Here is a 25,168-nt window from a genome sequence, read left to right as displayed (position 1 = left end):
GGGTCGCAGGCCAGATCCCCATTTGGGGGCGCGCGAGACGCAACCACAAATTGATGTTTCTTTCCCTCTCTTTCTTCCTTCCCTCTCCTCTGTCTAAAAATAAATAAAAAATAAACGTTTTTTTGAAAGTCACTGAATAAAACACCCGCTGGACCGGAACTCAGGGAAACAGGGAGGCAGAGAGATCTCCGTGCGGGAGGAGGGATCAGGGCAGCGTCCGGGGTCCCCAGGCCTGGCTCTCAGGGTCTCAGCCAAAGCACCGGGTCTGAGGCAGAGACTCTCATTGTTGGGGTGTCCCCTTATCCCCCAGGCTTCCCTTCGGCAGCTCACGGGTCCATCTGCCTGGATACTTATGACGCTCACGCAGCTCTCACTCCCATTGGCTGTCCGGACTCTCAGGAGCCAATCAGCGTCACCGTGGGTCCGGGTATAAAGTCCTCACCTAGAACCCGAATTCCTTCTCCCCAGACGCTCGGGGTGGGTCATGGCGCCCCGACTGCTGCTCCTGCTACTCTCGGGGGCCCTGGTCCTGACCGAGAGCTGGGCCGGTGAGTGCGGGGTCGGGAGGGAACGGCCTCTGCGGGGCAGGAGCGCGGGGACCCGGGGAAGGCGTGTCTCCAGCAGCCCGGGTGGGACCCCAAACCCCAAACCCCAGACACCTGCCGCGCCCCGCCCCGCCCCTTCTCCCGCCCACTCCCCTCCGCCACCGCCCCTTTTCCGTCCCCCGGGCCCGCAGCCCCCACGGCCGACCGGGACCCAGGACGCGCGTCCTCCCGCCCCCAGGCACCCACACCCTGAGATATTTCGGCACCTTCCTGTTGGGACCGGGCCGCGGGAAGTCCCGGTACGTCAGCGTCGGCTTCGTGGACGACACGGAGGTCCTGCGCTACGACAGCGGCGCCGTGGGGCCGAGGCTGGTGCCGCGGGAACCGTGGCTGGAGCTGCAGTGGGTGCAGCAGGCGGACCCCCAGCTGTGGGACGACTGGGCGTTGTTAGTCATGGACATCGAACACATGTCCCGAGAGATACTGAACAACGTGCGCGCTACGAACCACCAGAGTCAGAACGGTGAGCCACGCGCGCCCTGGTCCCGGGGCGCCCATCCCCGCGGGCCAGCCGGGGTCTCCCCGAGGCCGTGAGACTAGCCTGGTCGGGGGCACACCTGTCCTGGGGGCGGGGCTAAGTGAGCGGGGCTGATTTAGGGGCGGGGTCAGGGTCGCACACCTTCCAGGGAATGAGTGGCTGCATCGTGGGGTCCAACCTGCGCCTCCGCCGCGGGTACAGTCAGTACGCCTACGACGGCACCGACTATATCGCCGTGAAAGTGGACCTGAGCTCCGGGACGACGACCCACAAGGCTGTCCAGGTCCCCGTGGGTCGCAATTTGATGGATGACTCTGAAGTGGAGGCCTGGAGGCTTCAGGTGGAGGAGTTTTGCAACCGCTGCCTCCACATTTTCCTGGAGAGGGGGAAGGAGACGCTGCTGCGGGCAGGTACCCAGGCGCGGGCCTCCTCTGTGGGCTGGGGCGGGGGGGCTTCCCACAGGGAGAGTTGGAAAAGGGGGTCACTGTCGGAATCCCCTCCTGCTCTGGAAAGGGAAGAGACCCTGAGTTTTCCTTATGCTGTGACTCACCCACGCGCCCCGCTTTATCTGGACGACAATGACAGGCCCGTCCTCTCCGTGAAAGAGCGCACAGCGGGTCCCTCACACCCTGTGGCCGTCAGGTGACCCCCACGCTCTCCCTCGTTCTCGGACTGAGACGTGGCGGCCAGGTCCGGATTTGCAGAGTCATTCAGCCGCCACCTGAGTCTGCGTTCTCCCCTTAGAGCCTGGAGATGCCTATTCCAGGTTCTGGTCCTGATTCTGGAAATTTCCAAAAAGTGGGAGACTATCCAGGTGCCCCTCTGCAGGCTGCTGCCTGGGTTCTGTGCTCCCTTCTCCCATCCCAGGTGTCCTGTCAGTGCTCAGGGTGGTGACGTGAGCGCTGCTGGAGGGTCCCCATGACCAACACAAAGTTCCCGAATGTTCTCACCTGCCCCCCAGAGCCCCCAAGGACACACGTGACCCGCCACCCCGTCTCTGACCGTGAGGTCACCCTGAGGTGCTGGGCCCTGGGCTTCTACCCCGCGGAGATCGCCCTGACGTGGCAGCGCGACGGGGAGGACCAGACCCAGGACATGGAGCTGGTGGAGACCAGGCCTGCGGGGGACGGGACCTTCCAGAAGTGGGCTGCCGTGGCGGTGCCCCCTGGGGAGGAGCAGCGATACACGTGCCGTGTGCAGCACGGGGGGCTGCCGGAGCCCCTGACCCTGCGATGGGGTGAGGAGGGGGCGTGGGCACAGCGCCTCGTCTCGGGGCGTCCCTGAGCGGGGTGAGGACTCGGGTCTGAGGCTGGCCTCTCTCCTGCCCCTCGCAGAGCCCCCTGCTCAGACCGGCGTCATCACTGCGGGCATCGTTGCTGTCCTGTGTCTCCTTGGGGCGGCGGCCGCTGGAGCTGTGACGTGGAGGAGGAGGCGCTCAGGTGGGCGGGGCGGGCTGCGTGTCCTGTGTCCCTGGGGGTCAAGCCCCGGGGGACTGTGCTGTGCCTGGTCAGTGGCCCGTGGCATCCCCACACGGGCATGTGCCCATCGGCCCTAATCGCTAACACTTCAGTGAAGCCTGTGGGACAGTGAAGGACAAATCTATCACCTGATGACTAGTGATGAGGACCGATTCCCAGCTGTCACAGATCAGAGGGGAAGGTCCCTGCTGAGGACAGACGTCCAGACCGGCTGTTGCTCCAGTCCCCACACATGCACTTTCCTTGTGTTTGCTGGTCCTACCCTGGGTGTTCAGTCACTGTTCTGGGAACTCCCCTGCACTAGGGGACCGGTTTGCTCCAGGGTCATGGGATGTGGCCTTCTCCATACCCCCCACTTCTCACAGAGCCCTTTCTTCCTACAGGGAGAGGCTGGGAGAGCTACGCCCAGGCTGCCTGTGAGTCTGGGTTCAGGGACGGGCTGTCTGGGTTCCCAGGAGAGTGGAGGCTGGAGCCTAGGAGGAGGGATGAGCTCCCACAGCTCTGCTGTTGTGTTCTCCCCCAGGCAACGACAGATCCTGGGACCCCTCTGTGTCCCTCTCAGCTTCTCACGGTGGGACCGTGAGGGCAGAAAGAGGGGGCATTGAGCCAAGGGGCACAGCTGGGTTTCGGGGACTTTCGGAGTGGGACACCCTGAGCACACGGGGGGCTGAGGGAGGAGGAGTGCCTCTGAGACTGACCTGAATGTGTTCACGGTGACTTTCTCTCCCAGCGTGACGTCGCTGCTCTGTAGGGGACTTGGTGCTAAAGCTCATTCAAGCGTCCCCTTGGGTCCAAAGAATCCCTGACCGCTGTCTCTGTAACTGGCATGGGACCACGGCTGCATCCTTATCAGCGTCGTCTGAGGAGCTGGTCACCAGGCCACGCCCAGACACCTACTTATTAGTAGGGTTCAAATAAAATACAGCTTAGGGAATATGATCAATAATGTTGTCGTGACTGCGTATGGTGTCAGATGGGTACTATATTTCTGAGGGAGATTGGTTTATATAAATGTCTAATCACAGAGTTGTATACCTGGACCTAATATAATATGTACATCAACTGTAATTGAAAAATAAAACATATTTTTAAAAAGAAGATAAATATATCTTGAATTCATTATACAGATGAATTAATTTCTTAACTGTCCTTAATGAACACAGAGAATAAAAAAATAAAATATTTCTTATGATGACCGGGAAAGCACACAAACACACTTCTGCTACCTTCGCGAGTACTATGAGCCAAGGACAGGAACCTGTGTGGGCTGAGCAGCCTCTTTTATATGGAATGTCACGTTCATTCAGAGCATGGGTGACACAGAAACTGGGACTCCTGAGGCTTGGTTACCTGGCACACACGTTCCCAAAATGAGTGTGAGCTTCTCCCTCAAGAAGAGTCAGCTGGCATTGACAGCTGACCGAACTTGTCTTGATAAAATGGAAGCTCTGAGGAGGAAACCAGGGATCTGGAGAACCTGTCTCACCGTGGAAGCCAGGCAGCTTCCCGGCGCTGACAGAGTTTTCCAGTGGGACCTGCGGTGAAACGAACAAAGGTGACTCTTTAATAATGTGTCACCAACCGCACCAACACTGGGAGATGCCATCACCCGGGGAAACAAGGCACGACCCTTAGACAACCAGGCGTCAGTACAGGGGCCGCACAAGCAACGTCACAGAACAGGACGTTCTCACTGTACGGCGTCAGGTCCGCTCTGCACGGAGCCTTTCAGGACCTACCGCCTGCGCAGCTTCGGTGAGCGATCGGGGACGAGGATCCGCGCTCATCTGAGAGGTCAGTACAGTGCTCTCCCTGCGTGTGTGTGTGAGGCTGTGCACTTTTTCACACATGGTCACCAAAATAACAGGTTAAACGCAGACGCAGATATGAAAGTCCATTGGTCTTCCAATGGTGCTGACAGGTGCTGAGGCTTGTAATAATGTAAAATGTAAGCAGACCCACTCTTCTCACTACTTCCTGTATTTAGGAAATAGTTATTTTCATAAAAAACTATTTCTGTTAACACATAGGTTTTTAACATTACTCTAAATGAATTATTTTTTCTGTTTTATTTCTTGTATGGTAATATTGATAGATATAGGTCACACAAAATTATTTTGTAAGATTGTATAGATGATCTGAAACCAAAATGGTAAGAGTGACTGAATAGCTCTGGCTGGTGTGGCTCAGTGGCCTGTGAACCAGAGGGTCACTGATTCAATTCCTAGTCAGGGCACATGCCTGGGTCGCAGGCCAGATCCCCATTCGGGGGCGCGCGAGAGGCAACCACAAATTGATGTTTCTTTCCCTCTCTTTCTTCCTTCCCTCTCCTCTGTCTAAAAATAAATAAAAAATAAACGTTTTTTTAAAAGTCACTGAATAAAACACCCGCTGGGCCGGAACTCAGGGAGACAGGGAGGCAGACAGATCTCCGAGAAGGGGTCAGGGAAGCGTCCGGGTCCCCAGGCCTGGCTCTCAGGGTCTCAGCCAAAGCACCGAGTCTGGGGCGGAGACTCTCACTGTTGGGGTGTCCCTATATACCCCGGGCTTCCTCTCTGCGTCCCACGGGTTCTTCTGCCTGGATACTTATGACGCTCACGCAGCTCTCACTCCCATTGGCTGTCCGAACTCCAAGAAGCCAATCAGCGTCACCGTGGATCAGGGACTAAAGTCCTCACCTGTGCGCGAATTTCTTCTCCCCAGACGCTCGGGGTGGGTCATGGGGCCCCGACACCTGCTCCTGCTGCTCTCGGGGGCCCTGGTCCTGACCGAGAGCTGGGCCGGTGAGTGCGCGGTCGGGAGGGAACGGCCTCTGCGGGGCAGGAGCACGGGAGCCGGGAAGGCGCGTCTCCAGCTCCCCGGGTCCGGACCCCAAACCCCAAACCCGAGACACCTGCCGCGCCCCGGCCCACCCCTTCTCCCATCCCCTCCCCTCCGCCACCGCCCCCTTTTCCATCCCCCGGGCCCGCAGCCCCTACGGCCGACGGGGACCCAGGACGCGCGTCCTCCCGCCCCCAGGCACCCACACCCTGAGCCATTTCGGCACCTTCCTGTTGGGACCGGGCCGCGGGAAGTCCTGGTACGTCGTTGTCGGCTACGTGGACGACACGGAGGTCCTGCGCTACGACAGCGGCGCCGTGGGGCCGAGGCTGGAGCCGCGGGAACCGTGGCTGGACCTGCAGTGGGTGCAGCAGGCGGACCCCCAGCTGTGGGACGACTGGGCGCGGGCACTCAAGGACACCGAACAGACGTCCCGAACGATACTGAACAACGTGCGCGCTACGAAGCACCAGAGTCAGAACGGCGAGCCATGCGCGCCCTGGTCCCGGGGCGCCCATCCCCGCGGGCCAGCCGGGGTCTCCCCGAGGCCGTGAGACTAGCCTGGTCGGGGGTACACCTGTCCTGGGGGCGGGGCTAAGCGAGCGGGGCTGACTTAGGGGCGGGGTCAGGGTCGCACACCGTCCAGGGAATGAGTGGCTGCTTCGTGGGGTCCAACCTGCGCCTCCGCCGCGGGTACAGTCAGTACGCCTACGACGGCACCGACTATATCGCCGAGAAAGTGGACCTGAGCTCTGGGACCACGGCCCACAAGGCTGTCCAGGTCCCCGTGGGTCGCAATTTGATGGATGACTCTAAAGTGGAGCGCTGGAGGCTTCGGGTGGAGGAGTTTTGCAACCGCTGGTTCCACATCTTCCAAGAGAAGGGGAAGGAGAGGCTGCTGCCGGCAGGTACCCAGGGGCGGGCCTCGTCTGTGGGCTGGGGCGGAGGGGTGCTTCCCGCAGGGAGAGTTGGAAAAGGGGGTCACTGTCGGAATCCCCTCATGCTCGGGAGAGGGAAGAGACCCGAGCTCTCTTTATGCTGTGACTCACCCACGCGCCCCGCTTCATCTGAACAATGAGAGGACCGTCCTCTCCGTAAAAGAGCTCACCAGCGGGTCCCTCACACCCTGTGGCCGCCAGGTGACCCCGACGCTCTCCCTCGTTCTCGGACTGAGACCTGGAGGCCGGGCCCTGGCTTTGCGGAGTCATTCAGCCGCCCCCTGAGTCTGCGTTCTCCCCTTAGAGCCTGCAGACGCCCAGTCTAGGTTCTGGCCCTGATTCTGGAACTTTCCAAGAAGTGGGAGACTCTCCCTGGCGCCCCTGTGCAGGCTGGTGTCTGGGTTGTGCGCTCCCTGCCCCCACCCCAGATGTCCTGTCTGTGCTCAGGGTGGTCACGTGAGCGCTGCTGGAGGGTCCCATGACCAACGCTAAGTTCCCGAATGTCCTCACCTGCCCCTCAGAGCCCCCAAAGACACACGTGACCCGCCACCCCGTCTCTGACCGTGAGGTCACCCTGAGGTGCTGGGCCCTGGGCTTCTACCCCGCGGAGATCGCCCTGACGTGGCAGCGCGACGGGGAGGACCAGACCCAGGACATGGAGCTGGTGGAGACCAGGCCTGCGGGGGACGGGACCTTCCAGAAGTGGGCGGCCGTGGCGGTGCCCCCTGGGGAGGAGCAGCGATACACGTGCCGTGTGCAGCACGGGGGGCTGCCGGAGCCCCTGACCCTGAGCGGGGTGAGGACTCGGGCCTGAGGCTGGCCTCTCTCCTGCCCCTCGCAGAGCGCCCTGCTCAGACCAGCGTCATCACTGCGGGCATCGCTGCTGTCCTGGGTCTCCTTGGGGCGGCGGCCGCTGGAGCTGTGACGTGGAGGAGGAAGCGCTCAGGTGGGCAGGGCGGGCTGCGTGTCCTGTGTCCCTGGGGGTCAAGCCCCGGGGGACTGTGCTGTGCCTGGTCAGTGGCCCGTGGCATCCCCACACGGGTGCGTGCCCATCGGCCCTAATCGCTGACACTTACTCTTCATTGAGGCCCGTGGGACAGTGGAGCACAAATCTATCACTGATGACTAGGGACAGGGACCAATTCCCAGCTCACAGGTCAGAGGGGAAGGTCCCTGCTGAGGACAGACGTCCAGACAGGCTGTAGGTCCATCCCCACACATGCACTTTCCCCGTGTTTTTTGATGGTAACCTGGGTGTTCAGTTCCGGAAACTTCCCTGCACTTTAGGGGTACAGGGTTCCTCTACGGTCACAGGATGCAGCCTTTCTCCTACCCCCTGCTTCTCACAGAGCCCTTCCTTCCTACAAGGAGAGGCAGGGAGAGCTACGCCCAGGCTGCCGGTAAGTCTGGGTGCAGGGAGGGGCTGTCTGGGACCCCGGGAGAGTGGAGGCTGGAGCCTGTGAGGAGGGGCTCACCTCCCTAAATCTCTGCTGTTCTGTTCTCCCCCAGGCAGCGACAGCCCCCAGGACTCTGCTGTGTCCCTCACAGCTCCTCACGGTGAGACCCTGAGGGCAGGAAGGGGGGGCATTGAGCTGAGGGGAACAGCTGGGTGTTGGGGACTCTCAGAGTGGAAAACCCCGAGGAAACGGGGCGCTGCGGGAGGAGGAGCGCCTCTGAGACTGACCTGAATGTGTTCACGGTGACTTTCTCTCCCAGCGTGACGTCGCTGCTCTGCAGGGGACTTGGTGCTGAAGCTCATTCAGGCCTCCCCTTGGGACTGAAGCATCCCTGACCACTGTCTCCGCTACCGGCATCGGACCGCGGCTGCATCCTTACTAGCGTCGTGTGAGGAGCTGGTCACCAGGCCCCCCTTCCCCAGGGACCTACTTATTAGTAGGGTGCAGATAAAACACAGCTCGGGAATATGATCAATAATGTTGTCGTGACGGCGTATGGTGTCGGATGGGTACTAGAGATATTGGGGAGATTACTTCATAAGCTGCATTAATGTTTCGTCACTGTGCTTTGCTGCTGACACTAATATTCGATGTTGACTGTAATTGAAAAATTAAAACATTGAACTCATGGACACAGACAACCGTGTGGTAATTGCATGGGGGAGGTGAGGCAGAGGTGGGGAGGGTACAGGTGGATCAATAGTGAAGGAAAAAAAGAAAGAAAATAAAAAGAAAATAATTATTTTACATTAAAAGAAGTGATAACTTGGCCATCATGCCCAACTTTCTCACAGCCTTTTGTGAAGAAATGTATTTGTAGCCAGCCCACAAGCCATTTTGGTGTCAGACAATTGAGGACCACGTAGTTCAGTGACAGGCTAGGGCCCAGGTGGGGAAAGGACTTAAATCCACACACATATATATATTTTTTCCTTTTTTTTTTTTCTGGAGAAGGAAAGGTAGTTCACTATCGCCACAAGATACAGAAGGTACAGCCGTCTTCTCTGCCATGAGAGGTAGTCAAGCGGACGGTTTAGAAAGTGGGTCTCAGTTCAACGTAAGGAAAATCCCCGAGTGTTTGCTCGCTGCGATGATCCCCGAGTGATATCTTAGGACAAATAATAGCATCCATGTTTTTTTTTTTTTGAAATGGGCAGCGTGGTTGTGCAGGCTGTGGACCACCTCTTCTGAGAGTTGGCCGGGGAAATGCGTGACGGTGCTGAGCGTCTATTAAAGCTGCAAAACCAGCGCGGGAGCCGCGTTCTTTTCCAGGACACACTGGAGTCTTCCAAGATGATGGGGTCAAACCCAGGACGCCAGGGAAGCCGCCGTGGCCGTGGAGAAGCCCCTGAACCAGGCCCCGCTCTGCCCACACAGCCCCTCAGCCCCGGGTCGTCCTGGAGAAGCACGTGGTGAAGCTCATCAAGAAGATGGGGGACACCTGACTCACCTCCCAGGCTGGCCGCCCCCAGTCTGGGCTGGGCTGGGCCAGTGTGTCTACAAAAGACTCCCCCTCAAGCACGACCAGGAGCCTCTGGAGCCCAGAGGCCTTTGAGGGGCTCCTCTGCACCCCCTGCTGTTTTGCCTGAGCCTCTCCCCGAAACCACGGGACACCCTTTGAACCACCCTGGAGTCCTCTCCTGTGCATTGGACCAAATGGAAACAATACAGCTTTTGGCAGGAAAAAAAAAAAAAAAAATCGGCTCAGCGACCACGGCAAGAACTGGCGGCACGTCTACAAGGTCGGTGGGGCTCGGGCCGGGGCACGGGGGCGGGTGCTCTGCGGACGGGCTTGGCAGACCTCCCGGTTTCCCAGAGGGGCCGGCGTCCCGCAGCTTTCTGTAAGATCTCTCGTTTAACGGAGGCTACAGACGTCACGCTTGGGGTTTTGATCCTGACGGCTTACACTTAGCTTTGAGAAGCGGCACACGCGCAGATCCACGGCCCTGGGCGGCCGACGAGCAGGGCCGCCGTGTCCGTCCCTCTGTGCCCGAGTTCAGATCCCTCCGTTGGGGCGGCCGCGTCTGCGGCCTCTGTCCTCCGTTGGGCCACCCGTCTGTGCAGGTCCAAGCAGGTGGGCAGCGCTGGGGCGTACGGGCCACGGAACGCGGCTGCGGGGTGGCTGCGTGGGCGCCCGCTGCTGTCGGGACCCAGAGCCGGGCGTCAGAGGGAACTTTGTCATACGTCATTTATATCCCTTTTTAACTTTTTAAAGATTTTACTTAATTCTTTTAGAGGGAGAGGGAGGAAGAGAGGGAGAAAAACATCAATGTGCGAGAGAAATATCACTGTGTGGTTCCTTCTTGCACGTCCCCAACTGGGGACCCGGCCAGCTACCCAGTCCTGTGCCCTGACCGGGAATTGAACCAGTGACCTTTAGGATTACAGGCTGGCACTCAGTCCCCTGAGCCACACCAGCCAGGGCTAAAACTTATATTTTATGGTGGAAATGGTGAATGGTGCTCTTTGAAATTACAAACATTTAAATTGTTATAAAATAATGCGGCCCTGGCCAGGTGGCTCTGTTGGATGGAGCGTAGTTCCAAGCACCACGAGGTTGCAGGTCTGATCCCCAGTGGGGGCCCATTTGGGAGGCAACTGATCACTCTCTCTCTCTCACACTGATGTTTCTCTGTCCTTGCTAAAAATCAAAACGTATCCTTCGGTGAGGATTTAAAAATTATTTAAATAAAATAACGTGGATGACCTATAAAGCTGAAGAATTAGCGCTACACGTAGAATGAAACTAGGAAGACATGCTCACGAGGATGGAGGCAGGGAAAGGACTATTCCGAGTGCAAAGTGTGTTGGAAACGCATGGGGGTGGGGAGGGGCGTGGTTGTCCCAGGGGTCAGGGTACAGTGAGCCTTCCGGTGACTGGGTGGCAGGCAGTAAAGTCCCACACAGTGCCGGTGAGGAAGCAAACTTTGTCTTTTTTTTTTTTTAATCCTCCCCCATATTTATTGATTTGAGAGAGAGGAAGGGGAGAGAAACATCGATGTGTGAGAGAAACAGCCATCGTTTGCTTCCCAGGTGGGGGGCGACCCTGCAAACGTTTGCTGCAGGGAACCAAGCCAGCGCTTCTGATAAGGTGACGGGAGGCAGGGCCAGCTGGGAGGGGTGCCGTGCGTGTCTGAGTGGGTTTGTGACGCGGGCCTGTGGCTGTGGGCTGCTGGGCGTCCTTGCGAAAACGCGCACGCTGGTGAGGCCGCCCTAGAGCAGCAGGCGGGTGCGCGGGTGCCGGGCCCTGTAACCACGTGCCCCACGCGGGTGACCGAGCTCCCCAGCACCAGCTCAGACCACGCCGGGCCGCGGTCTCCAGGGACCCCTGCTGGCCGCAGATGGCACTGCCTGCCGCGCGGGGCTCGACCGCGAGCCAGAGGGAGCCCCGAGCCCTGCAGTCTGTGCAGCAGGACAGCCCTGGGTCGGGGTGGGGTGGGGGGGGCCCTGTCCGCGCCAGCCCGCTGCACACCGAGGCCTTGTCAGCATGGCACCCACATGGCCCTCCCGGGCTCTGCCCCAAGCCCTGCACTGACCGGTGGGGGCCAACAGGGACTGTTTCGAAGGAAAACAGGAGGCACACATAGTGGGAGTGACCCTTCCGTCGACATCCGGTGACCAATGGGCCCCCCCCCCGGGGACCCAGGGCTCATGGGGTCGGAGACACTTCTAAGTGGCGGCTCCTGGTGGCAAGTGGTAGCTGAGCGCTCTGCAGACGACGGGACACACGGCTTTCAGAGCGGAGGGGCCGGAGAGAACGAGAAACAAGCCGGACCTGGGCGCACAGCCGCTGGGTCCCACTTGTCCTCTCCGCGGCGACAAAGGCGGAGACCGAGGGCAGCCTGATCGCGAACCTCCCACTAGGGTAAGCCCAACCGTGTTTTATTTTACTGTCTTCACTGCTTAATTTTTTAAAAATTGACTTTAGAGACAGAGACATCGATGTGTTGTTCCACGTACTGGCGCCCTCGCTGGTGGCTTCTCGCGTGTGCCCTGGCGGGGCTGAGCCGCAGCCTCAGGCGGGGGGACGGTGCTCAGCCAAGGTCGGCTGGAGGCATGAAGTCGCGAGGCCCCCTCCCCGCCTCCTGCCCGACAGCAACAGCTCCCCAACCACACACCCCACCCCCCTCATGCCCGCTCCCCAAGTGCCTGGGGACCTCACTCCCAGTGGCACAGAACCCCGCCCTCCCGGCAGGCCCAGGAGACAGCGCCCCAGATCCCGAGTCCTGGGCCAGCTGACCCCCAGGGCTCGGCGTCCCTTGGCCGGCCCCCCCCCCGCCCCCCCTCCCACTCTGACCAGCCAGCCCAAACCTCCCGATCACCCTGGTCTGCAGGACGCAGCGTGCGGGCCACCTCCTTCGCCAGCACTCGGCCCTCTCGCTGCCGTCCCTCAGGCGACCACAATGTCCGCCCCCATGTTGGTCAGCACCAGGGGCTGGTCAGCACAGGCCGCCCTGGGACAGCTCAGCTGCTCCCTCCGGACTGCGACTCACTCGTCTGCACCTGCCTGTCCCCTCCTCTGTGCCCAGGTCTCCCGGGCAAGGGAGGCCGGCTGACCACCGGGTGCCTGGCCCGACCCGACCATCACGAGGGGCAGCACCTGGGCCTGCCCAGCTGCCACCCCCACAGCTCCAGAAGGGTGGGGCAGGCAGGGCTTCTGAGAAAGGAGGGCTGCCCCCATGCCCTGGGTCCCCAGGGTGGAAGCTCATATGAGTGACAGGTGGTAGTGCAGGGAGCCACGCCCATGAGTTACCATTTATTCCCGAAGTTGCCAAAATCATCACCGAGGACTCACAAGGGAGTGAGGGGAGGAGGCTCAACACTGACTGAGGGCCCGTCAGGAGCGGGAGGGGTGGGACACAGCTGTCCCTCCCTTTCTAATGCCACCGGACGAGGAGAAGAGGTCCCCTCAGGCCCGCACCCCCGCCCCGCGTCCAGCTCCTGGGGAGGCGGGAGAGGCGTAGTGTGAGTGGCCCGGGAGGGCGGGCGCTGGGGCCGCTTCACATGCACTCACGACACAAGTCCCAGGGAGCAGTGGGGGCCGCGGGCCAAGCCCCCTCCGCCCGGCTTATAGGAGGAAGGGGTTAGTGTTCGGGGCCGGGGGTCCCGGGGGCATCATGGGGGGCAGGCCCGGGCCCCCGCCCAGGGGAGAGATGTATGCCGGTGGGGCCCCTGGGAGGGGGGGCCCGGGGCTGAGCCGCAGCTGGTTCAGGGTGAGCGTCGCAGGGGGCACTGGCTGGAAGGGGTTGGTGACGGAGGGGCCCGTGGCCGGGGCTCCTGCGAGGAAGAAGAGGACAGAGGCACACAGCACCGTCAGGGGTCTGCCGGGCGGGAGGTCAGTGGGACAGCGCCCTGCTCAGCGGGCCACTCACCGCTCGGCAGGAAGGGGTTGGAGGCCTTGGCTCCTGGCAGCGTGGGGCCCGGCCGGGTCACCAGGGAGTCCAGGTCAACGAGGGCCGCGTTGGGCCCCAGGAACGACTCTGGCGTCTTCCGTGTGGGCAGTGTGGGCGTCGGGGCAGCCACGGGTGGGGGGCTCCCCACCGCCTCGGCCAGAGAGCCCCCGACCCCACTCATGTCGAAGGCCCCAGGGCTGCGGGCAGGCACCTCCCCGGCCAGCAGCTGCAGCTCCCCTGGAAGGAGCAGAGGGGCCATGGAGGAGGGCCCGAGCCCAGGCAACACCCCCAGAGTGGTACCTCCTGCCCCTCAGCCGCCCGCCACCCACCGCCCGCAGGAGAGCGCAGCAGGAGACCGGCAGGTGACAGGTCAGTTTGAGGCCTGAGGTTTTTATAAAAAGTTGACTTAAGAACCCTGTCTAACACTGAAAAGTGCACCCACTGGCAAGAACAAAGGCCCGATGAGTGCAGACTGCAGGCTGGGTGGTAACCTAAGGGCGTCCTGCAGGAGGGGCCGGCAGGACCGGCACCTCACCCCTGCCTGCAAGGAAGGGGCCTTGGGCCCCAGGTGTTTCTGCCTCCACAAAAGTCCTCCCTGGAAGAGAGAAAAATGACAGGGACCAAAGGGGACATCTCAAGAAAACAGACACCTGAGCCTCCTGGGAAGGGCTCCGATGAGAGCCCCCGCCACCTCAGAGGCAAACCCAAACCAGGGAGGGGCGGCCCCCAGCCAGCCAGGAGCTAAGAGCCCCCAGGCCGCGTCTCAACACAGGGCCCTGGCCTGGGGCCACGGCAGGCGAGGGGAGAGCCAGGCCCTGCGGTCCCTGCCCGCAGCTGGCAGCTGGTTCCCCAGGGAAGCCTCTACGGGCCCGGAGGCCAGGGCGGTCAGAGGTCAGCGTCTGGGAAAGCTTGAGGAAGGGACTTCGTCATACTACTTTTCCCACTTTCCTCTGAGTCTGAAGTTGTTTCAAAACTAAGTTGAGCCCTGGCTGTTGTGGCTCAGTGGATTGAGTGCCGGCCTGTGAGCCAAGTGTCGCCGGTTCGATTCCCAGTCAGGGCACATGACTCGGTTGCACGTCAGGTCCCCATTTGGGGATACAAGTGAGAGGCAACCACACACTGATGTTTCTCTCCCTCTCTTTCTCCTTTCCCCTCTCTCTAAAAACAGATAAGTAAAATAAAAAATTAAAATAAAATAAAGTAACCTTGTCAACAACTGAATAAATAAAACTAAGTTGAAATCTCTCTCTGAAGACGACGGGTAACAGTTACACCTCAACAAAGCTACTCTGAAACGAGGCGGACATCGGCCTGCCCGGGCCGGCCCCCTGCGGGCCTGCTCACCTGTGCTGCTCCCCGAGGCCGGCAGGGCCGTGCGCAGCTGGTCAAAGTCAGAGAACTCGTCGGGCTCCGCGTCGAATCCCCCGACCACTGTGGGGTCACGGGGGTCAGGACAGACACTTGGCTCCCCCAGGGCCAGCCTCCCACCCCGCCCGCCTCAGGAGCCAGGGGACCAGACTCTGCCCCAACTCTGCCCCTCGCCCAGTGCCTGCCGAGTACCTGCAGTGCCATTGGTGCTGGGTTTGGCAGGGGACCCCCCCCAGGGGTCCGAGAAGGCCGGGGCGGGGGCCCAGGGGTCAGAGGACGGGGGTCCGCTGCCCAGGGCCCCACCTGAGTGAGGAAGAGGCTGCGTGAGGAGCTGGGGCCCCACCCCCACCCCCAGCAGGTAGAGCTTTGTCTCCTCTGAACCAGCCCCTCCAGGTCCCCACCCCTCAGCACCCTCTACCCTCAGGCCCCCCCCACCTCATCGAGCTCACACTGTCCCCCTGAGAGCCTCACCCATATTCCACAGACCTGCTGCCCACTCGCCCAGCCCCTCCTACCCTCCTCCAGGCTGTGCAATCTGCCTCCCCCCCCGCCCCCCCCCCCGGCCGGGCTGTACCAGAAGGTGGAGGCGAGGCTGGCACTCACCATCTGAACTCCCCCACGGGTCGGGGGTGGGCCCCTCTCCAGCTGTGGGGGCCTGGGTCCCACCCCAAGGGTCAGCCGAGGACCCCGCAGGGGCAGCAGACCTCCAAGGGTCTCCAGAGGCTGGTGTAGGGGCTGGACCACCCCAAGGATCATCAGCCGAAGGGAGAGGGGGTCCCCCCCAAGGATCTGAAGTGGAGGTAGCCGTGGGGATGGCGGCGGCCATGGGTGCTGGGCCCCCCCAGGGGTCCGAAGCTGTCGGAGGAGCCGGGGCCGTAAATACGTCGGCGAGATCCATGAGTGACGACTGTGGAGAAGGCGTGAGAGGTGAGCCAGGCAGGGATGGAGGGAAGGAGGCAGCGCGGGGAGCCGGGGCCCTGGGGGGGCGGGTGCAGGTGCAGCCAGGAGGCCTGTCCTGGTACCCCAGAGCCCAGCCCCCGGCCCTCCCCGCACCCTCGTCCCTCCCCCCACCCCCATGCCCACCACAGCCCCCGAACAAAGGAGGGCAGAGGCCGCCCCACACCCTCCAAGAAGCCCCATTGACTGGCACCTCATGTCAGCCGGGGAGCCCAGGTCGCTGTGAGCACAGCTGGCCTGCCCAGCACACGGCCCAATCACTGCACGCCCCGGGCTTCCCAGGGCGGCACCCGCACCCACACACACCTGCACACACCCATACACACATGCACCCGCACCCACACCCCCACGCACACCCACACTTGCATGCGCACACCCACCCACACGCACAACCCCACACCCGCACGCACACCCGCGCGCACACACCCACACCCGCACGCACACACACCCCCACACACACCCGCGCGCGCATACACCCACCCGTACGCACACACACACGCACACACCCACACCTGCGCGCGCGCACACCCGCACAATTCCCCTGTGTCCTGCATGAACATGGCTGACCACACCCCACCCTCCTCAGGATGAAGGAGCAGTGGGGGGACCAGGTGCCACCTTCCTCCAGGGTCCTGCTGAGCCAGCTCTGAGCTGTCTGCTGCCCCCCTGGGAAGGGGACCAGCCTCGCAGCCACGGCGGGGGACACTCAGGACACCCCCAGTGACCAGTGGGAGGCGCAGAAGGGGCCCCGCTCGCCCCACGCCCACCTCCTCCTGGCCCACGGTCTCGCGCCGGCTCTCCTCGATGGCCATCTGCAGCCTCAGGTCGTCCCCGCGGCGGATCCGCTCTTCCTGTGCGGTGCAAAGGCAGGCGGCGGGGCGGCGTCAGGGCCTGGGTGGCAGGCCGCCCACCAGCCCTCGCCCACCCAGACAGAGGCGACTGGAGATTACAATGGGATGCGGACGATGTGTGGGGTGGGGTGGGGGGACACAGGGTCGCAGGCTGGGGGACGAGGACGCTGCCGCGACAGGCTGGGAAGCACAGGTCTGCACCGCGGGGTGGGGGGTGGCAGGCCCGGGCTGCGGGGGCGGGACAGGGAGGCCCTCGCTCCTGGGGGAGCAGCCAGCAGCACCTGCTTCGCGCAGCGGGTGTCATCTGGGGGTCCGGCTGACACAGGTCTGCAGCTGCAAACGCTGCGGTGAAAGCGTCAACTGGGACGGGGACCGTGGGGTGGGGGCCCTTCCGGAGATTCAAGGAGGCGGGACCTGGGGAGAGTCCCGGGGAGCCTGCGGGGCGGGGAGACTGCTCTGACCTTGTCATGCTCCTCACGGCTCAAACTAAGGGCCAGCTGGAGCTGGACGTCGTCCTCGGGGCCGCAGGACGGGGGCTGGGGGAGAGAGCGTGTGAGGGGCGGGCGGGGCAGGCGGGCGGGCGGCAGCGGCGGCCGGGACGCGGAGGAGCCGGCAGCCTCGGAGGCGAGCGCCGGGCACGCACGGCCGCAGGCAGAGAAGCGGCCCGGACCGGAGTGCGGGGGCGGAGACAGGACAGGACAGCACAGGACGAGCATCCGGAGAGGAGGGGAGGGGAGGGGCCCCCAGGACGAGCCGAGACAGACAGGAGGCCGCGCCCGGGAGAGAAGGGGCGGGCGCCGGCCGGGCGAGGCGTGGAGATGGGATGGCAGCACGAGAGGCAAGCCCTGCCGCGCCCGCCCCGCGCCGCGGCCCCGGTACCTGGTCGGCCTCCTCCTTGCTCATGGCCAAGGCCAGCTGGAGCTGCAGCTCCTCCTCCCCGCTGCTCTGCGGCCACGCCTGCTCCGCCTCGGGGGCGGCCCCCGAGCCCACGGCGGCCGACGAGGCTGCGGAGGGAGGGCCAGTGAGACGCCCGCAGCCCGCCTGCCCCTCCGGCCCGGCGGGCCCAGACCCAGGCTCCGCGGGCGCGGGCGCGGGGCTGTGTCCCCGCTTGTCCGGCCCCACGGCAGGCGCAGGCCAGGGGAGGGCAGCCCCGCACAGCGAGAGGGAGGGGCCTGGGGAGCCTCTGGGCCGGGCCGTGGTCGGGGCTGGCCGACAGCTGGAGCTCCGGCAGCAGCGCGCTCAGGGAGGCGCGGCCCGAGCCGAGGACCCACGCTGCTCCTCCGCGCCCCGAGCCCGAGGCTGGACTCCGCTGGCGGAGCCGCAGGAGCAGCAGAGGCACCAGCGCAGCCGCGCCGTCAGCTCGGCCGAGACGCGCCCCTGCCCGCCCCGCGCGGCGCCCAGGGCCACAGCCACGCTTGCGCCCCTCAGCCCATGAGCCAAGGAAGGCTTTCGGGTTCTTCCGCGATTGGCAGAGAAGAAAACCGAGAGATGAATATCTCAAACTGTGAGAGAAACACACAGAATTGGAACTTCGGGGTGGGAGGCTAAGGCCTGGGGACCCAGAGCCCCTCATGCAGGGCCCGGCAAGGGGCAGGAGCAGCCGCAGTGACAAAGTGGGGACATGGGCCCCGAGAGTGCTGCTCTCCACGCCGTGCCTCGGCCTGGACCACCGTCTCTGTGGCCTGGGCGCCCCTGACGTCCTGTGGGTGCTGGAGAGTGAACAGATAGGTCCCAGCAGAGCACCCAGCCCTCCAACACGCCAGGCTCCTGCGGGGTGGGGGTGCGCAGGCTCCCCTGCAGCATCTGGTCCCGAGATGGAGAGCGGGAGGCCTTCCCGGCGTCTGCACCAGGCTGGCCCTCCCCCACCGACAGCCTCTTAAACCCTCAGGGCAGGCTCTGCAACCCCAGCCACGGCCCCTCTGAGCCTCTCTCCCGGGCCCTGACCCCTGGCAGACAGCGCCCCGAGGGCGCCCACCGAGCCGCTCCCGCCCAGGCTGCAGGCAGGGCACACCCGCCCCTCCCTGGCGTTTGCAGGTGAACGGAACCGCGTTCTGGCGAGGAGGCAGCAGGGAGGGCCCGGCCCCTCAGCCACGGGACACAGGGCGGGCGCGGGGCCTTACCGGTGGCCGTCTGCGCCAGCTTCTCCTTGGTCTTGAGCGCGTGGGCGCGCTCCTCCCGCAGCCGGTCCTCGTCGCGCAGCAGGGCCACCAGCTGCTTGGCCTTCTCGCGCACGTTCACGCCCTGGTCCTTGCCGTCCCGGTCCACGTACTGGAAGTCCTTCAGCGTCTGCACAGCGTACATGTTCTCCTTGCACTGCTGGGACACGCGCTCCGAGCCCGTCTTGATGAGGTACTCCATCAGTGTCATGGCCTGGGGGGGGGGGCACGGCTGTCACTCCCGCCCACGCGACGCAGGGCCACATCCCCCGGAGAGGGAAGCCACACGTGCCCCCACCCAATGAACCTGGAACGTGCGTCCCAAAAGCTGCACCGAGGGGCCCGGCGTGGGGTCCCGCATGCGCAGAGTGCGGGACAGGCAGCCCCACAGCGCAGCGCCCGGGGGATTGGGGGTGACGCCACGGGCGCGGGGCTTCTGCCTGGGGTGATGAAGGCATTCTGGGACTAACGGCTGAAAACACTGTGAATGCACGTAACGCCCTGAGTTCCAGACTTCAAAAGGGTCAGCAATGTGGCCTGGGACCCCTGCGCACCTCCCTCAAAGGGCCTAAGAGGCGCCCAGCAGTGGCAGCCACCACCCCGGGACCCAGCTGCTTCTGCGGAACGCGGGCCGACGCCACCCCGGCGGCCCGGAGGGAGGTCTAGACTCTCCGGTGGACACAGAGCAGGGACAAGAGGACGGGGAGGAGGGACAGACTTTGGTGCCATCTGCATTTTATGACCTGACAACAAACTGTCTTCAACAAGTTAAAACTGAATGGGGGCGGGGGGTCAAGGCATTGTAGCCCCAGATCCAAGCCCCGTGGGCCTGGGAGCAAGGCACAGGGCAGCCCCGTTCAGACTCGGGGAGGCCAGGCCACCAGCCTCAGGAAAGGACACATCTTAGATTCGCAGGTGACTGATTCCAGGGGCTCCTGGGAGGCCCCGAACGCCGCCCAGGAGACGGCGGCGGGAGGGGCCCACACGTGGGGCAAGCCCTCTGAACCTCGGTCACATCCGCCAGGGAGCCCTGCTCTGGGCCACAGACATGTCCCTAACCTCCAGGGAGCGGGGTGTGGACCTGGCCCAGCTTCCCAAGGGTGTGTCCACAGTATTCACCTCTGCAGTCGGAGGTTAGTCTTTAACTGGCCCTCGAGCTGTTTGCACGTTCAAGGAGAAAGGAAGGGAAAAGTCGCACCCATGTGGGAGGCGGGCTCCAGACCCCCAGCCGGCCCTGGTCCACACCCCACTAACACAGCTGCCCTGGAGGGGGGCACGCCCGTCACACAACGTGGGGCCAACACACGCCCGAGGAGCAGCCTCACCCCGGGTCAGGGCGGGCCCCGCGCCCAACGAGTCCTGAGAACCCCCATCTGCAGAGCCCTGGGGACTTCTGATCACAGAAGACCAAAGGTGAACCCGGAAACAACCCAAACACTCACCAAGGGCGCGGCACCCAGGCAGCCACGCCCACCAACTTCTCAGACGGGACGGGGAGCAAAGAGGCCGACACAGGGGACCCCGGCCGTGTGCGTCCCTGCAACGACCTTCTAGAACAGTCTCAGCAGACAGACCCGGGCCTGGTGCCTCGGGGCGGGAAGCGTCCTCCCCCCACCCCAGGCGAGGCCACGCAGGCGCGTGCACCCACAGGAGCCAACGCCTCAGCGGGAGACGAAAAGTGTTTAGAAGGGGGCGACGAGAGAGCCCGAGTTCCCGCTCCCTCCGGAAGCGCCTGGTCCCCGGAACGAGCGTGTTGGCCTAAGGTGTTTCCCCTGAGGGGCCACGCACCAAATACGCCCGCTTCTCAGGCTGCGCGGTCCCGACCCAACCCCTCCGCTCTGCCCACAGGGCTGGGGGCCCCGGACACAGGGGCCCGGCCGTGCCGATGAAGCCCCAGTCACAGAACAGACCCCACAGCCCCGGGACAAGGCAGGAGACGCAGTCACACCAAAGGGGGCTCGGGGTGCCCCTCCCAGCGTCGCCTCATCCTGGGGGCCCTGAGCTGCTGCGCCTGGGTTTCCTCGCCTGGAAAACGGAGACGGGAGAAGCCCCTCCCTCCACGGTCCTCTGCCCGCAGACGCTGTCCAGCCCCCCAGGCCGCCCCTCCCCATCCCCTGCAAACGAAAGCCCGCCCCGGACGGCCGAGCGGCTGACGCAGGGAGCCAGTCGCAGTGCTCACCACCCGCCCCTGCCCGGTCCAGGGGAGCAGGGAACGAGCCACGGAAGCAGGCCTGAGTCCCCGCTCCGCGTGGGGCCACGGCCCCTCCAGGCCTGTCTCGTCTCAGAAACGAGGGGGCCACCCTGCCCTCAGGGGACAGAGAGCCCGCCCCGTCACCACCACACACGGGGCAGGACTGCAACAGACGGTCACTGAGGAAACCGCAGCAGGAGGCCCGACCGGCACTCCTGGGCCGGACCCTCTGGCTCCGAGGGAGGTGCAGGGACTGAGCAGCCGGGCTCCTGCAGCCGAGGTCGCCACCTGTCCGCCACTGGGCGAGGCTGCGAGTGTCACTGGCGGCAAATACATGGGCCACTTCTGGGGGCAGCACGGCGGCCACATTTATCAAAATGACAAACACACATGTCCTTCGACCCAGAATCCCAATTCCAAAACCCTGCAAACACGAGGACACACACAACAGTCGCGTTTGCAGCTGCCCGTCACGCCACTTACGGCCAGCCCAAGCACCAGGCCGCTACGCACTTGTTAAAGGGAAAAAAGACAGGTCTTCAGTTCTCATGAGGACTCCGGGGCTCAGCCCCGCTTCCTACATAAAAGTGGGGGGTGCCCTGGTGGGTGTGGCTCAGTGGACTGAGCGCCAGCCTATGACCTGAAAGGTCACTGGTTTGATTCCTGCTCAGGACACGTGCTTGGGGTGCGCGCCAGGCCCTCAGTTGGGGAGGGGGCATGTGAGAGGCAACCAGTTGATGTTTCTCTCACATCGATGTTTTTCTCTCTCCCTTTCTCCCTCCCTTCCCCTTTCTCTAAAAAAATGTTAAATCTTTTTGAAAAGATTTTTTTTTTTAAAGCGGGGTGTAAGTGACACACAGCAAAATCCACTTTCTGACACCCGGCTCTGGGTCCCGACAGCAGCGGGCGCCCACGCAGCCACCCCGCAGCCGCGTTCCGTGGCCCGTACGCCCCAGCGCTGCCCACCTGCTTGGACCTGCACAGACGGGTGGCCCAACGGAGGACAGAGGCCACAGACGCGGCCGCCCCAAAGGAGGGACCTGAACTCGGGCACAGAGGGACGGACACTGTGGCCCTGCTCGTCGGCTGCCCAGGGCCGTGGATCTGCATGTGCCGCTTCTCAAAGCTAAGTGTAAGCCGTCAGGATCAAAACCCCAAGCGTGACGTCTGTAGCCTCCGTTAAACGAGAGATCTTACAGGAAGCTGCGGGACGCCGGCCCCTCTGGGAAACCGGGAGGTCTGCCAAGCCCGTCCGCAGAGCACCCACCCCCGTGCCCCGGCCCGAGCCCCACCGACCTTGTAGACGTGCCGCCAGTTCTTGCCGTGGTCATTGAGCCGCTTCCAGATCATGCTCATGATCTCTGAGAAGGCGACAACATTGTAGGTGAGGTCGGCAATCTCGGACATGAGCGAGCTGGACGGGCCCCAGGGGTCGTTGCTCGTGGCCTCGCGGACCTTGATCTCGGCCTCCGAGTAGTTGTGGACGATGTTTTTCATCTGGCGCCGCAGCGATGAGGTCGACATGGTGGCTAGTGGTGGGGCGGGGGGCAAGCCCCCCGGGGCGTGGACAGAGGGAGCGACTCAGGAGGGAGGCCGGGCAGGGGCTGGCGGTCACCACATCTGAGGAGAGAAGAGGACCTTAGAAACACAAGCAAGCCCTGGGGCTGCCAGCCTGAACCCCCACCCCCGTGGACCCCCTGCTGCCAGCCATGTGAAGGATGTGGTCCTAACAGTGACCTAGAAGGTTTGACTCTTGTCACCCACCATCTTAGTCACCCTGTCCATTTCGGTTCCTCAAATGTGGCCAGCTCCTTCCTGCTCGAGGCCCCTGCTCAGCGAGGCAGGGCAAGCAGTGACAAGGTCATGGCCCCGGGGACATACCCCGGCTCAGCACTTCCTGGCCCAGCCGCCTGGGTGGGCCGAGAGCTCCTGCACCTCAGTTTTGTCCTGTGCAAGACGGGGCTCCCCTGGGTAACCTGGGAGCTGAGGACCGGAGAGCAGGAAGCAGGCTGCCCATGGGGGCGGTGTCAGGAGCTGGCGGCCCTCTCCCGAGTCACTGGGTCACTCCCACTCGCCCGGAGGGCAGCGCTCAAGCTTCCCAGGTTCCCAGCAGCAGAGTGCCAAGGGCTCCTCTGGGGGCGGGGCTCATGGCTGCACCCCCGGCCTGGCGATTCTGTGCTCCTTTGAGTGGTTCTGTGGCTGAGGGCGACGCTCCAGCCCCCTGGGGGCAGAGACCAACCCTCCAGCCCCATGGGGGCAGACACCACGTGTGTCTGGACAAGGGTTTCCCACCAAAGCTGGCCCGGAAGAGCCATTCAATACCCTGGAAGGAAGGGAAGGGGGAGAGCAGGAAACAGCTCTGCAGCGGGCGGGGGCGGGGCGGCAGGACCCAGGGCGGAGGCCGGGACATGCACCAAGAAGAGGCCGGGAGGGCCGGGGATGGGCAGGGAGGCTCAGGGCGGCAGGGGTAAGGCCCGCACAGGCTGCGCTGTGTCCTCGCGCACGCCAGGCACTCGTTATCTCCTTCAGCACAGGGGCCCCTGTGTTCTCACGGGTGCCTGGGGCCTACGGAGGTTAAACATTTCAGCCAAGGTCATCTGCTGGGCCTGGCGACACAAACTTGACCCCAAGCCAGCCTGGGCTCCAGCTCACAGTTTTAAATTGAGACCAGGGTGAGTGGACAGAACCAGATGGGCGAGACTCAGGTGAACAGGGACCACCCGGCAGGCAGTCCCAGCTCCCGACTGCTGGACAGGCACTAGCTCAGTTAATCGTCACAAGCCCGTGCTTCACGGCACCTCGCTGGGGAGGAAACAGAGGCACAGAGGGACGCGGGCCTCAGCCCGGAGCAGCCCGACTCTGGAGCAGGCCCCTGGCCCGCGCGGTGCACAGCCTCCCCCTGCCATCGGCTGAGGCCTCCCCCGACCCCAGGCCGAGGCACTCGGCGGCCAATGGGAACCGCTGAAGAGATGGCCACAGGGCCACGGCCAGACGACTGAGAGGCAAGCGGGTGAGAGAGAGGGAGAGAGGGGCCCAGAGAACGCAGGCAGAGACCCGCAGACCCGGTGACCCAACCTGATGTGGTTACAGAGCCATGGAGACAGCGAGGCCAGGGGACAGAGAGAAACACGAAGACAGAAACAGGCGGCAAGCTGGGACGGAGAAAGGCAAGACAGACGAGAAGTGGGATGTAACAAGGAGAGGAAGCGTGGGTCCAAATCCTGGCCATCAGCTCCCGGCAACCTCCGCCGGGACACAGGGACAGAAACCGTGCCTGGCAGGGTCGCTGACGGACCCAGACGGGCCCAGCCAGAGGGCAGGCGCTGGGTCGCGCGGGCGGCCGCCGGTGTGAGAACCCACACTTCCACGAGGACGCGCCGTCTCCAACCCTTGTGTCTGCACGGAAGTGCGTTAGAAAGACGCACAACTAGCTCATCACGGCCCCTACAACCCCGCAGACACTGCTCAGAGCGCGACAGCAAGCTTTTCAAATAAAAGGAAGTTCTTCCTACTGAACAAACCGGAGGGCAAGGCAAAATTCCGCGGGGGGTGGGGGGGCACTCAAATGGCCGGCACCCAACGCTGCGGGACAGACAACCCGCCACAGCGGACCCCAGGGCTCCCCGGGGTTAGTGACAACCTCTCCCACCAGCCGGCAGTGCCGGGCACGTCACCTGCGTCCCCTCCGTCAAAACGCACAGCGGCCCTCTAAGTAGCGACAATCAGCAGCCCGGGGTGACAGGCTCGGACGCGGCGATTCGGAGAGCAGTCCCCGCAGGCATCCCGGGCGAGCGAGCAGAGCGCCCGACTCCAGAGCCCGCATCTCCAGCGCCAGCCTCGGGAGCCTGGGGGAGGGGCGCGTGCGGGCCCAAGCCACGGACCCGCGGTGCGAGAGGAGGGGACGGGGCGAACCGAGGCGGGCAGAGGAGAACACCTGGGGAACGGAGGGCACGGACGCCCGGAGCGAGACGCCAACGCGGATCGGGGCCACCAGACGCGAGAGATGCACGGGGACAGTGCTTTGTAAAAACAGCGAAACGGACAGGGGCCCGAGCCAGGCCGAAGCGCTGACAGAGGCAGACGCTGGAGACGGAGACGCGGGCGGTGCACGCGCACCCGGCGCGGAGACACTAAGGCCGCGGAGGCGGCCGGGGCCGGCAGACGGCCGAACCCCGGTCCGCGCCCGGCCTGCACTCACCTCAGCCCCTTCACGCCGGGCTCCGGGGGGTCATGGCGGGCAGCCCCCTGCCCCCGCTCGGCCTCGGTGTCGCAGGGCGCGCGCCGAGCCGCGGGCAGCGGACGTGGAAACGCGCTCGGGCGCAGGCGCGGACGCACGGAGGGCCGCACGACGACGGCCCCGCCGCCCCGGCGCCCGGGAGGGGCGCGGAGAGCCGGGCGGGGAAGGGGAGCCGCCAAACTGACGGGAAGCAACCGAAAGAGGCGACGGACCGGAAGCGGAAGGAGCCGCGCGCCCCG

General features: G+C 63.7%; 3 protein-coding genes across 5 annotated transcripts; 2 read left to right on the top strand and 1 right to left on the bottom strand.

Annotated features, from left to right (window-relative positions):
• The first annotated feature begins 453 nt into the window (after window positions 1-453).
• Window positions 454-3,507, top strand: LOC149995523 (saoe class I histocompatibility antigen, A alpha chain-like). 2 transcript variants are annotated; one of them, XM_090260408.1, is made up of 8 exons: window positions 454-548; window positions 784-1,068; window positions 1,215-1,493; window positions 2,045-2,320; window positions 2,418-2,522; window positions 2,945-2,977; window positions 3,085-3,132; window positions 3,292-3,507. In XM_090260408.1, the coding sequence occupies exons 1-8, from the start codon at window positions 485-487 to the stop codon at window positions 3,294-3,296; spliced, it is 1,095 nt and encodes a 364-aa protein (XP_090116534.1). In that variant the 5' UTR covers window positions 454-484; the 3' UTR covers window positions 3,297-3,507. The 2 variants fall into 2 exon arrangements, with proteins under 2 accessions (XP_090116534.1, XP_090116535.1); XM_090260409.1 differs by lacking the exon at window positions 3,085-3,132 and having other exon boundaries at window positions 455-548.
• A 1,707-nt stretch (window positions 3,508-5,214) lies between these two features.
• Window positions 5,215-8,291, top strand: LOC149995522 (saoe class I histocompatibility antigen, A alpha chain-like). The gene is made up of 8 exons (XM_090260407.1): window positions 5,215-5,344; window positions 5,580-5,864; window positions 6,011-6,289; window positions 6,841-7,115; window positions 7,163-7,269; window positions 7,691-7,719; window positions 7,829-7,876; window positions 8,036-8,291. Exons 1-8 carry the CDS (start codon window positions 5,281-5,283, stop codon window positions 8,038-8,040), a joined length of 1,092 nt encoding a protein of 363 aa, XP_090116533.1. The 5' UTR covers window positions 5,215-5,280; the 3' UTR covers window positions 8,041-8,291.
• A 4,231-nt stretch (window positions 8,292-12,522) lies between these two features.
• EPN1 (epsin 1) lies at window positions 12,523-25,126 on the bottom strand. Of its 2 annotated transcripts, XM_090259876.1 has the most exons (11): window positions 24,891-25,126; window positions 21,989-22,312; window positions 18,466-18,715; window positions 17,225-17,349; window positions 16,807-16,881; window positions 16,262-16,345; window positions 15,141-15,444; window positions 14,730-14,840; window positions 14,514-14,600; window positions 13,149-13,406; window positions 12,523-13,053 (listed from the first exon to the last, which is right to left on the bottom strand). In XM_090259876.1, exons 2-11 carry the CDS (start codon window positions 22,214-22,216, stop codon window positions 12,845-12,847), a joined length of 1,731 nt encoding a protein of 576 aa, XP_090116002.1. In that variant the 5' UTR covers window positions 22,217-22,312; window positions 24,891-25,126; the 3' UTR covers window positions 12,523-12,844. The 2 variants fall into 2 exon arrangements, with proteins under 2 accessions (XP_090116002.1, XP_090116003.1); XM_090259877.1 differs by lacking the exon at window positions 16,807-16,881.
• Between the last annotated feature and the right edge of the window lie 42 nt (window positions 25,127-25,168).

The sequence above is a fragment of the Furipterus horrens genome, unplaced genomic scaffold, assembly GCF_987537825.1.
Source record: "Furipterus horrens unplaced genomic scaffold, mFurHor1.1.pri manual_scaffold_13, whole genome shotgun sequence".
NCBI classification, from domain to species: Eukaryota; Metazoa; Chordata; class Mammalia; order Chiroptera; family Furipteridae; genus Furipterus; species Furipterus horrens.
The sequence above is the reverse complement of the archived record's forward strand: the minus strand, read 5'-3'. Positions and strand labels throughout refer to the sequence as shown.